The sequence below is a fragment of the Cricetulus griseus genome, chromosome 5 (assembly GCF_003668045.3).
Source record: "Cricetulus griseus strain 17A/GY chromosome 5, alternate assembly CriGri-PICRH-1.0, whole genome shotgun sequence".
Classification (NCBI taxonomy): Eukaryota; Metazoa; Chordata; class Mammalia; order Rodentia; family Cricetidae; genus Cricetulus; species Cricetulus griseus.
The window spans coordinates 20681029-20694094 of NC_048598.1; the positions used below are offsets into that span (position 1 = coordinate 20681029).

At 42.4% G+C, this 13066-nt stretch overlaps 1 protein-coding gene across 5 annotated transcripts in view; it reads right to left on the bottom strand.

The window, feature by feature from the left end:
- Nucleotides 1-13066, bottom strand: part of Dcaf8 (DDB1 and CUL4 associated factor 8) — a 41021-nt gene that overhangs the window by 14688 nt on the left and 13267 nt on the right. For 4 of the 5 annotated variants that reach the window (XM_027418955.2, XM_027418959.2, XM_027418957.1 and 1 more), the window contains 4 exons: nt 10572-10648; nt 5999-6651; nt 5113-5253; nt 3790-3884 (listed from right to left, as the gene is read on the bottom strand). In XM_027418955.2, coding sequence (XP_027274756.1) covers nt 3790-3884; nt 5113-5253; nt 5999-6651; nt 10572-10620 — 938 coding nt within the window. In that variant the 5' untranslated portion in view covers nt 10621-10648. Of the gene's footprint in view, nt 1-3789; nt 3885-5112; nt 5254-5998; nt 6652-10571; nt 10649-12962; nt 13025-13066 lie in introns of all 5 variants that reach the window. The other variant, XM_027418956.1, reaches the window with a different exon arrangement.

Below are 13066 nucleotides of genomic sequence, written 5' to 3' on the forward strand. Positions count from 1 at the left end.
GAAAACTCGTGATTTCTCAGCCAGGGCACAGCCATGACTTCCACCCTCAGCACCACATGCCTGGAAACCCCAGCCCTCAACAGACAGAGGCAAGATCAGGACTGAAGTCATCCTGAAGTCATCTAGAGGTAACTCTGATCAAACCATATTATATGTACTTGAACACGTGAAAATGAAGCCATCATTTTGTATAATATATGAGATAATAAAAAATATAAGCTGGAAAAAAATACAAGCTGGGACTAAAGAGATGGTTCAGTGGTTAAGAGCACTGTCTGCTCTTCCAGAGGACCTGAGTTTGATTATCCACATGGTGGCCTACCACTGTCTGTAATCCCAGTTCTAGGGGAGCAATGTCCTTTCTGACCTCTCCAGGCACTGCACTTACATGGTGAACAGACAGACATGCAGGCAAAAATACCCATACCCATAAATAATCAATTTAGAAAAATGAAGGTAAGGCAAGAGCATGTGACTGAGTGTATTGTACCTTGGTTAATGTGATAACAAACACCTGGAGATTCAGTGTGTGCTGCAAGAATCATAGCAACAGGGAGCTAAAAAGTTCTAGAGAATAAAGTCTATCTCCCAAGTTTTATGGGGAAAAAGTGACTGAAAACCTAGCTTTGGGATTAGAGAGAAGGACCAGCCAGTGAAGTGTTTGCTGTACTGAGTTAGAGCTAGAGCTCCCACACACAGAAAAGGCTGGACGTGAAGATGTGAGCCTCTAATGTCAGTGCTGGGGAGGCAGACAAAGAGTGGTCCCAAAGCTTGCCGGCCAGTGAGTCTTGCCAGACTGGTGAGCTCCAAGCTCATTGAGAGCACCTGACAAGATGGGAAGCTGGCAAGTGGCTGGATAGGGAGTTCCAGACTCAGGTCCCACAAGAGGACATGCCCTCTGACTGTCCTCTGATTTTCACATGCACAGCTTGACACAAATGTGTGTATACATAAATAAATAAACAAAGATAATTAAAAACTGGGTCCCAGCAAGATGGCTCAGTGGGTAAGGGCACTTGCGCCAAGCCTGACAACCTGAGTTCGATCCTCAGGACCCACATGGTGGAAGGAGAGAACCACCTCCCTCAAACTGATGTCTGAGCTGTGCATGAGTACTATGCATGTGCACACACATAAATGCAATTGTAAATTAAACAACAAACTAGGAGAGACTGGATTTGTGAAAATAGCTATGTATAAAACTGAAAATGCACTTCAAAGTTACTCTGGTTATAAACACAGAAGTATGATATTTCAGATGATGGTAATGTCGTGGGACCCTAAGAGAACCCCTTATTTACAAGAATTTAGCTAACCAGCCATAATTCACCCCACATTAAGAATAGTTCTACAGAACTTTTCCCAGATCTATTGTCAATTTATTAAACATGGTATCATGCAGATTACTAAACTTATAGTTAAGACATCAAGAAACTACTACTAAGAGGAACCTGCGCTGGAGAGACTGCCCAAATGGCAAAGAGAACTGGCTGCTCTTCTAGGGAACCTGAGTTCAATTCCCAGCAACCACCTGGCAGCTCACAAATGTCTCTAACTCCAGTTTCAGGGGATCTGACACTGTCACACAAACATGCAGGCAAAACACCAATGTGCATAAAATAAAATAAATGTATCATTTAAAAAAAAAGAGAGAAACTGCCAGGTGTTGGTGGCACACACCTTTAATCCCAGCACTCAGGAGGCAGAGGCAGGCCGGTTCCAGGACAGCCTCCAAAGCCACAGAGAAACCCTGTCTCAAAAAACCTAACTTAGAGAAACCTAACTTAGATTTTGTTTTTTATTTTAAGCTTTTATTCATTTTAGAATAATGGAAATGGAAACAAGAAAAAGACAGCCACCACAACAAATTTTTTTCGTAAAGAAATATTTAGCATTCTCTCTGCATGGTCAAAGTCGCTCTAGCCTAGAACTGTTCTGGACAGTGAGATTTTGATTCTAAAATCTATACAGCTTTCTATTAAAAGAATACAGATGCCAGGCCTGATGGAGTGCAAAGGTAGGATCATCAGGAATTCAAAGTCATCCTTGACTAAACTATGAGTCCTAGGCCAGCCTGGGCTATATGAGACATTATCTTTAAAAAGTATAGAGATCACTGAAAAGCAGTCACTATGAGGAAAAAGTCACATATACATGCACACACATACATGTAACCATATTCAAAAATACTAACAATGATTATCAATAGCTAGAAAAATGGGAAAAGATACATAAGAAGCATCTCTATTTTGTCTATGTGTTTTGATTATTTGAGTTTAAAAAAATTATTGTAAAACCAACAAAAATGCAGACAATGTATGTATATATGTATTTATGTACTATAGGACTTCTAGAAAAAAGAGATACAACCAAGGATCCTGAAGCTATGAACTAGTAATAACTGGATTGAGATTTGACTTGATCTGCCTGGATTTACAAAAGACATCTGTTTCTCCACCAGTGATGGCTCAGTGAGTAAAGGCACTTGATGTACAAGCCTGGTGACCTGAGGACAAGCCCTGGAATCCACATAAGGGTAGGAGGAGAGAGGGAAAGGGGACTTCCATGTACAGATTATGTATAATATAACAAAACTCTATTGTAGCATTGTAGGGAGACACCGTAACCATGCTTCCTAAGAGCTGGCTATAGGTGTGCTTAACCACGCCTGTCGGGGCGTGGTCAGGGGAGGCTCAGGATGACTTGTGGGGAGTTCTTTTTTATTTATTATGTATACAACATTCTGCTTCCATGTATATCTGCACACCAGAAGAGAGCACCAGATCTCATTACAGATGGTTGTGAGCCACCATGTGGTTGCTGGGAATTGAACTCAGGACCTCTGGAAGAGCAGTTGGTGCTCTTAACCTCTGAGCCATCCCTCCAGCCCAAGTGGAGAGTTCTTAAGGTGCGGCAGAGACATGGGAGCTCACTCTCAGGCCTCCCTAGCCTGCTGCCTCTGGGCACGCTCTGCCTTGTGCTGGGCTGGTATTATTAAGATATCTTAACCTACAACCTCTCAGTACATAGCATAAATCTTATTTTCAAGACTTACCCTTTATTTTCCTTATGTAATTTAACTGGACATTTACAAGACAATCTCTTAAGCTAGAGTGTAGAGTAATGTGCCTCTTCTGGTAAACTGAATGTGGATACTTAGGCGAATGGAGAACAGAAGATCACCAAATCACTAAAGCCTACCTGTAAAGAGCGAGCTTTCTCTGCAAGAGAGAGTTAGGCATTTCATTCACACGGGAAGTAAGGACCTCTGCAAAACCTAAAGCTATCTCTTATCATACACACGCTCAAGGCTACCATATTTTAGGGAACCTGAGAGTTTACCATGACATGTAGAGCATTTTCAAGGCCAAGGAATAGAGTTCAGCAAAGAAAACATGACTATGGGCTAAGAGATGGCTCAGAGGTTAAGAGTACATACTGCTTTGGCAGAGGACCAGAGTTTGGCTCCCAGCATCCTCATTGGGTGGCCCATAACCACCTGCAACGCTAGCTTCCGGGGATCTTTCTACAGGCCTCTGAACATCTATACTCATGTGTTCATACCCCCACACAGATACACACATACATAAAATTAAAACTAGATCATCACTTCAAGGCCTTTTGGCTAAGATCAAATATAAAAATAGAAAGCATCTGTGTGCCCTGACTCTCCTCCAACTCAGAGATCCACCTGCCTCTGCCTCCTGGGATTAAAGGCATGCCCCACCACCACCTGGTTAAAACTAAAACAAATCTTAAAAAAAAAAAAAAAAAAAAGGTTAAACTTACGAAGCTGGCCGGTCTTGTCTCAGGTCAATGGTGAAGACAACAGCATCTTCACCAGCTGACAGGAACGTACAAGGGGAGTCTGGTTCTAGGGCCAACTGTAGGAAAGAAAGGGAAAGGATGTAGTTTCTAAATATTAGAGGGAATATCTAGTTCACTCACTTACCTTTAAGAAGGGAAGTAATTAAAATGTCTTAGCAGGCCAGGCATGATAGGTATACACCTTTAATCCCAACTTGGGAGGCTGAGGCAGGAAGATATTTGTGAGTTCAAGGACAACCTGGTCTACATAGTGAAACTATGTCCAAAAAAAAAAAATCTTAGCAAATGAAATGTGCACCTTTTTTTGTTTGTTTGTTATAAAATCCTAAGAAGGGAAGAAGGGGCCTAGAGAAATGACTCAGATGTTAAGAGCACCGGCTGCTTTTACGAGGTCCTGAGTTCAATTCCCAGCAACCACATGGTGGTTCACAACCATATGTAATGAGATTTGGTGCCCTCTTCTGGCATGCAGGCATACATGCTGGCAGAACACTGAATACACAGTAAATCACACACACACAAAAAAAGTTCATTCTAAGCCAGGTATGGTGGCATGAACCTTTAGTCCCAGCATTACCTAGGGAGACAGGCAGGTTTGAGTTGGAGGCCAGCCTGGTTGACACAATGAGTTCCAGAACAGCCTCTCTACAGAGAAACCCTGTCTCAAAAAACAAAAAAGACTTCCTTCAGGCTGGAGGGATGGCTCTGTGGTTAAGAGCACTGGCTACTCTTCCAGAGGACCAAGGTTCAATTCCCAGCACCCACATGGCAGCTCACAACTGTCTGTAACTCCAGTTCCAGTGGATCTGATACCTTTACACCAATGCAAATAAAATAAAGTTAAATAAATTATTAAAAAAAAAAGACTCCATTCTAAAATAAAGTCCATTACATTTAGGCGTGCAGACAAATAGTATAGAAACTTCTTTCTTTTTCTATCTCTGTATCTTAACTCTAAAAATTAGTTACCTAGTAGGTGGGAACTAGACTTAAAAATCAAAGTGAGGGGGGAAAAAAAATCAAAGAAGTGGGTATTTTTCATATTCTTGAGCCTTCTGGTCTCCTAATTTCCTTAGGTTTTTGTAAGAGTATCATCCTTTTTTTGGCATGGAAAAAACGGTATCCACCAGAAACACTGTTTTTTAGGAACTTTTGGACAGCTGTTAACAAATTTGGCAGCCGAATGAAGTACGGCAGGTGAAGACAAAGAGAACACAAGGGAAAACGCTGGCTGAGAGCCACAGAGGATATGGAGTCAAAATCTTGGAACAAAGGGTCACTTACCTTGTGGGATGCTCCCTTGTGCTGGGCCACACGCTTTGTGTTCTTGCAGCACTGTGTAGCAGACAGTTCTGCTACACGGACCTGCCCGTCCCGGGCACACATAGCCAAGGTGGAATCACCACTGTTAGGAAGGAACTTGGCCTGGAGTAGCAAAAATGAAAAAGGGACACACAAAAGAATTAAAGAGGTAAATTTAAGAGAAAAAAATGTGTTGATGACCCCTTGTCAGCCTTTCCTTGTGCAGCTGGATGTAACTTTCCTATTCTTTGTACAGATAGCTTATCCCAAATCCTTTCAGAGGTAAAAGGAAGAGAAAGGAAGTCACTTCTGACATAAAAGTACATTCTGGATGGCTCTGGAAGGATGAACACTACATTACTAAGCACTGGTAAACTGCAATTGTGCCTTACAGAGGAAAAAAGCAAGTAATAAGCAAGAACAAATCTTCATTTACCAAACAAACATAAATTTGCCACGCTCGAAAGAAGGAAAAAGAACATGCTTATGGACGGAGTGGCTAGTACCAGTATGGACAATGGGACAATACAGAAAGGTCTAGTATCTCCATAGAATAATCATTATTAGCCAAATGTTATCAAATGTGATTAAATATCAGCCATGAATCTAAGTGCTCAGCTCCCCTTCTTTTCTTTTTCTTGAGGATGGAAAAAAGAACTCAGAGTCTTAGCAAGTGCCCTACTACTGAGTTACGCTCCAAGTCCATGCACTGTTACTTAGTGCTGATAAAATGAGTTACAAGTCCTATTTCAAAGACACATAAACTCCAATCACAGCTCACTACTAGCTTCTGTTCTTGACAGCAACTCAATATGGTCTACCCTCACACTTCATTTTCTCAAGTTGCTGTGGTGTCTCTCTGCCTTACCTGGAAGACATTACTTTTGTGGCCACTCTCAAAGTCCAGTACTGGTTGCCGCCTCACCCAATCCCACACCACCACCTTCAGGTCATCACTGCCACTGGCCAGCCAGGTGCCACGCTGGTTAAAGTGCAAGGTATTGACACAACCGGTATGGCCCTCAAGCCCATGTTGCAGGCGGAAACGCTGTACAAAGACTCTTGCCCCACAAGCCTCATACACAAAACGGGCACTTGAACCCAGCTCCCGCTCCCGAAGAGCAGGAAGGGCTTTCCAGCGAGGTCGGGGCAAAGCTGTTGTCTCTGAGGATACCCAGTCTTCCAGGGCTCGCTCATCATCTGAGGAGTCCTGATCACGGCTGGCCCGTTTGCGCTGTACTCGGTGCAGAGGCTGCTCCTCTTCCTCTTCCTCTGAGTGGTCATGGACTCGGTTGTCATCATTGATGGAATAATGACCAGTGTCCTCCATGCTATCAGAGTCCTTTTCTTCACCTGAGCTCTCTGTGTCTGTGCCTCGACTTTCTGTGCTGGTGCGGTTGGGGCCACCATCATCCCCAGTCAAGCTCAAACTCAGGTCTGAGGCCTCTACTTCAATCCCTGAGGATGTTTCCCTCCCCTCTTCAGCTCCAGACATCTCTTCTGGACTGCTAGACAGGCTTCCTAGACATTAATGGAGAGATACAAAGGAAAAATAATCAGGACAGGGATCAGAAAGACTTTGAGGCACTGTATGTACTTCAGACACCACAGGCACATGGTGTAATGACAGCAGGCAAAACATCCATACACATAAAAGACAATAACCACCCTCCCTCCTTTAAAAAATATACCAACAGCCAGGCATGGTAGCATATATCTTTAATTCCAGCACTTGGGATGCACAGGCAGATGGATCTCTTATGAGTTTGAGGCCAGCCTGATCTACATAGTGAGCTCCAGGTCAGGCAAGAGTACATAGTGAGACCCTGACTCAGAACAACAACAAAACAAAATGCAAATAAACCACTAATACTTTGTAACCTGTCTACTAACTACAACAGTGCTCAGGGGTGAATGGTGGCATGACTGTCCAGGGAAAACCAACTGCTTTCTGAGATTGCTTAGAAGGGCATTCTCCATAGGAGAGAATTCATAACTAGGAAGCTTAGTCAAAAGCTCATGGCTAGACAAGTTCATTGGCGGTAGGAGGAAACTTATTGTTGTCTTGCTGAAAAGTGGACATGTCAAACTGCCTTCTAAATATCATAGATATGTGCTCCTTTTTTTCAGCGAACAGTCATTAATACAGAGACTTGTTGCTGGCCAAAGTGCTAAGAATAAATGGCTATTTAGTGCTCAATCATAAATAAGACATTTATAGCAACTACCAAGGCTCAGGAATATCACAAAAGAAGGGGCAGGAAGAATGCAAGAACTGGAGAATGGGGAAGAGTGTTGAAAATGGTTGTCTTTTGCACATGACATAACACTGCACTCATGAACTCACAGCAGCTGTGGTTCCCTGCGCATGCCCTGTCAAACAAGTCAGTCAGCACTCCAGCATAGACAGGGGGGACTCATGAAGCCCTACCCCTGGCTAAGGAGCTATTGGCAACTGATGGTTGCTAGGTTCTTCATGGGTATGGCAACTGGTAGATTCCCCATGCTCCTGTGGATGGTCTCACAACCATGTGACTGCTGGAAGCAAAGTAAATTTAATGGGTTATTAAAAAAAAAAAAAAAAAAAAAGACAATGACAGCATGAAGGTTCGAGGAGAACATAGGAGAGAAAGTGTTGAGAGGAAATGGGGAAAATGGGGTGGATATGATCATGTTAAAGAGTAAAATTTCTGGCCAGGTGGTGACGATGGTGATGCACACCTTTAATCCCAGCACTTGGGAGGCAGAGGTCAGCCTGGTCTACAGAGTTCCAGGATAGTAGAGCTACACAGAGAAACCCTGTCTCAAAACAAAATGTGTACACACACACACACAGAATAAATCTTAAAAACAGTGGGCCAGGTGGTGGCCATACACATCTTTAATCATAGCACTTAGGAGGCACAGACATTCGTGCCTGTAATGCTAACACTTGAGAAGCTGAGACAGAATCTTCATGAGTTTGAGGCCAGTGTGGGCTATGTAATGAGACCATATCTAAAACCAAGGTAACTAACTGAAGTTAAAATACATTTGCTAGAAAGGGGCAAGTGAAAACCTGTGGTAAGTAATCATAATGACCAACTTTAAATCCTTCTACTTTAAGATTGGCTAGCACTATAGCTCAGTGGATAAAGTTGTTTGCTACCTGATTGATGACTGAGTTTGATCCAGGAACCCACATGATGGAAGGAGGAAACTCATTCCTCCAAGTTGTCTTTTCATGGCCACATGTTCATTGTGGCACCCCCCCACCCCATAAATTAATGTCATAGTAATAAAAAGTCCTTATGGGAGAAAGTTAGCACTTATGCAGCAGGAGGTAGGTGCTTCTGTGATTTGGGAAATGACATAAGCCAGTGTGCATTTTTTCAGTTACCATTTTCCCATAAGATGGCTGTCAGTCTACAAGAGCTAGTTCCAGGACAGCCTCAAAAGCCACAGGGAAACCTTGCCTCGAAAACCCAAAAGAGAGAAAGAAAAAGTTTTGTTTGAAGTAATAAGAGAAGTTGAACAACACAGAAGCATCTCGCCAAACTTCCTAATAGTAGGAAAACTGGGCTAGGAGGTGGGGGGGGGGGGGACCCACAGAAATCTGAACTTAGGAAGCAGATCTGCTGAGAATTACATATGCTGATTAAGTATGTGTTTAAATGCAGTTGGGCTTAAGTTTAGGATTGGCAAGAATGGATAAAAGCACACCTAGAGCTGAGGTACAGCTCAATGGTAGAGTACCTATTTGGTGTAGACAAGGTTCTGGGTTAGATGCCTGGTACTATATCCCTGCACACAACACCAAACAGAGCCCTAGATGCAAGGAAAAATAAGACCCCCCTCCCAAAAAAAAAAAAAAAAAAAAAAAAAACAAAACAAAAAAAACTCTTGGAATTTACTGTTAAAACTATGATTAACAAGGGCTAGCAAAATGGTCGAGCAGGTAAAAGTACTTGTCACTAAGACCTCCAGAACCCACAGGGCAGGAGGAAACCTCAAAACCTGATTCTACCAAAGTATCATGGCACACGAACACTAAATAAATGGATTATAAGATTTAAAAAGTTGTGAATATCAAATTCAGACTGTGAAAGTGGGAGCACACTAATATAAGAGAGAGAGTATACCATGTGCTTGAAGAAGGGGCTTAGTAGTCATTGACCAAGATCTACCTTAGAATCTGGAATTTTTTCCTGTACAGACCCAGATGGTCTAAGTTACAGAAGATCTTTTATCATTTCCTTAATTACTGAATCTCACTTGCACAAAAGCAACTCATAAAGGGGCACAAGTGTGTTTGGTGAACTCTTTTTTCTGTGTGTGGTGTGTGCATGTTCGTGAGGGGAGGGGCACACAGCAGAGGTCTAAGGTTGACATGAGGAGCCTTGCTCAATAACTTTCTACCTTACTGCAACAGTCTTGTCAACTGAACCCAGAGTTAATCTAGCTGGGTAGCTTGTTTCGGGACCTCTCCTGTCTCTACTTTGTAAGCATTGGAATTACACACACACACACACACACACACACACACACACACACACACAGAGAGAGAGAGAGAGAGAGAGAGAGAGAGAGAGAGACAGAGAGACAGAGAGAGACAGAGACAGAGACAGACAGACAGACAGACAGACAGACAGACAGAGACAGAGAGAGAAACATTAATACCTAAAATTTCTCTAGAATCCTGTCCCTTTTAACTAATCCCAATGTAAAGGGAGAGAAGGAAGACCTGATTCTGGATAGCTTTGGTTTTAACTTCTCTCTCTGCCTCTCTCCCTCCTTTTGGCACTGGGGACCAAACAAAGGGTCTCATGCATTCTATCACTGAGGCACACTCCCATACCAGTAACTTGATTTCTTATCACTTTGAAACTATTATTTACCACAGAAAGAGACCTCTCAATGAAAAGTCTCCCCCAACTCCCTCCACCTTACTTTTCCTCTTAAGTAGTATTTATAAGTATACTTTGGAATTTACTGTTAAAACTATGATTATGGTATAATCAGGCTTTCAAAAGGTCAATGTATCTCTGGGGCTAGAGAGATGGCTGCTCTTTCAGAGGACCCTGATTCAATGCCAGCATCCACATAGTGGCTCACAACTGTCTGTAACTCCAGTTCCAAAGGATCTAACACCCTCTTCTGGCCTGGGCAGGCACCAGACACAAAAGTAGTGCACAGACATACATGCAGGCAAAATAACCATACACAACACAAAAAATTAAAAAAGAAAGAAGCATCTCTGTATTGATCTTCTGAAAACAACAGATAAAATCTGAAAGACCTAAAGTAACAGGCAATCCAAGATGACTGCTGTGTGCTTTCCCATACTCAACACACAAAGGGCTCCTTTGTCCCACTAAATCCAGGTCTCCTCTCTCCCTTAGCAAAGAAGGGGAGAGAGACCTCAACTGACGGTAAAGAGAGTTTCACCTTTGGTCCCTTACCATTAGCTAAATCTGTTCTGCCATCTGTGCTGCTCCCTTTGCTGGACATCTTGAAAATGGTATTTGCTGTATCCAGCCTAGATTTGGGAAGAAATAAAATAATTAGAAAAGCCCCGGGAAAGACAATAAAACAGACAAGGACATTTAATGATTCATTAGGTTTTACCATAAGCACTAATCTTTTATGTGGGTACACTTAATATTACTATTCAGTTGCTAAACTCCCCTCCCCGCTTCCCTGGATGTAATTCCATAAAGACACATACTTGGGGGTGGGGGTGTTAACTGCCAACTCTTTACCTTCTTTCTTGAGTAGCTGATAGTGTTTTTTATTTTTCCACATGGGAAAGAAGGAACTGAGATAAAACTTGAAACAGCAGGCACAAATCTAGTAACAAGTTGCTGGTTAAGAACCTCAACTCAACACAAGAAGACTACCTTCAGCACTGCCCTCTGAGCAAGTGCTACTGTTAAGTAGCACTCATTTCCACAAACTCTGTGAAGCATTTGTTTCTGCAAAATCAAGATTCTGAATCTCAGAAATCAAGCTCAGAAAGGAACCTAACCTTTGGTCATTCAAAGACAAATAAGATTATAAGCAGGCAGGCTGGCACACCCCTTTGATCCCAGCTATTGGGAGGCAGAGGCAAGCGGATCTCTGTGAGTGCCAGATTGGCCATACAAAGGTATGTAAAAGAGAATTTCTACTAAACCATCTTAGCTCATTTTACATAATGGCAAACATTACTTCAAGGGCTGGAGAAATGACTCAGAGGTTAAGAGCACTGACTGATCTTCCAGAAGTCCTGAGTTCAATTCCCAGCAACCACATGGTGGCTCACAACCATCCGTTATGAGATCAGGTGCACTCTTCTGGTGTGCAGATATACATGGAAGCAGAATGTTGTATGCATAATAAATAAATAAAATCTTTAAAAAAAAAAAAAACCCTAACTAGAACTAGGGAATGTATCTTTTTGTTTTGTTTTTTGTTTTTGTTTTTGGTTTTGGTTTTGGTTTTGGAGACAGGGTTTCTCTGTGGCTTTGGAGGCTGTGCTGGAACTAGCTCTTGTAGACCAGGCTGGTCTCAAACTCACAGAGATCCACCTGCCTCTACATCCCGAGTGCTGGAATTAAAGGCATGCGCCACCAACACCCGGAATCTTTAATGCTTCTATAACACTCCTACCCATCTCCAGGGCCTTACTGCCACCTCCTACAAATTCCAAATAGCAAAGAATAATATTGTTCAGGCCAGAGTTTTGTTTAGCCCTTTCAGTGTCTTGAACAAAAGGCAGTGGTAAAAGACAAAGTATGATTATGACCTAAGACTGAGTACCCAGGCACCGTCCTCCAATCTTTCAAGAGCCCTTTCATTCCCCTAACAATTATCCTAGAAGCCCATCCTTATCCTCACTCTCTACTTCTCTCCTTTTCAGAAACCTATGCTGTTTCATAAAAACTGTCCTCTGCAGAGGCAGCTGCCCAAAGAATGCTTGCTGCAGGCCACAGTAGAAAAGTAGAAATACTGCAAACAAACAAAAACAAAACAAGCAAAACACCAGGACTGAATCTGAGAAAACATCTATAAGATCAGCGATAAAAGACAGTGCCAACAAGATGTGAACAGCCATATACAAGCTATTTCCAGAGCAGATTACTTCTCACTTTTGTTTCATTTTGAGACAGGATCTCACTCTGTACCTCAGGCTGGAGACCTTTCTGTCTCAGATTCCCCAGAGCTAGGATCACAACTGTGAGCCACCACAGCTGGCTTCTTTCCCCCCTTTGATGTGTACATAATTTTAAACAAAGGTTTGCGAATGAGCTTTCTGTATGTATGTGGTGCACTAGTGTCTGAGAAGATCAGAAGATGGTGTTGGATCCCCTGAAACTGGAGCTATGGATAGTTTGTGAGCCACCAGGCAGGAGCTGAGAAATGAGTCCAGGTCTTCTCCAAGTCAAGTAAGTGTTCTTAACCTCTCCCATCCCATTTGGATGTATTCTGGTAAATACAGCACTTGGTTCTGTCTCCATTAGTTACTATTTATATCCTTTAACATCTCAGTAATCTCCCCAACCCCGAATCAACAGGTTTAAAATTAATTACATTATTGTAAAAGTCTTGTGAAATAAGTGAAGTTTTTTTATTACTGATAAGGCCTGCCACATATCATGGTAAATTAGAAGTAGCTGATATATTCTTCCATTTCTGGAATTAAACTATCTACCACATCACAGCCTCACCCCGCCATTATTCACTTCCAGAGGATAAAGCAGCAGCTCCCTAAAACCTTTCTCATAACTAAAGAGCATCTTCTCCGGGAGGCTGGGAATGTATGAACTTGTCATATTGCTTTAGAAAAGACTTGGCCAGCCTCTATGACCTACCCTGAGAAGTGGAGAAAAGGAAGACACGATGTTCATCTCATATCCAGAGTTCATAGGATAGTCTTTTGGGAGAGAAAATGGTTTAAGGTTCTTTCAAAATGGTT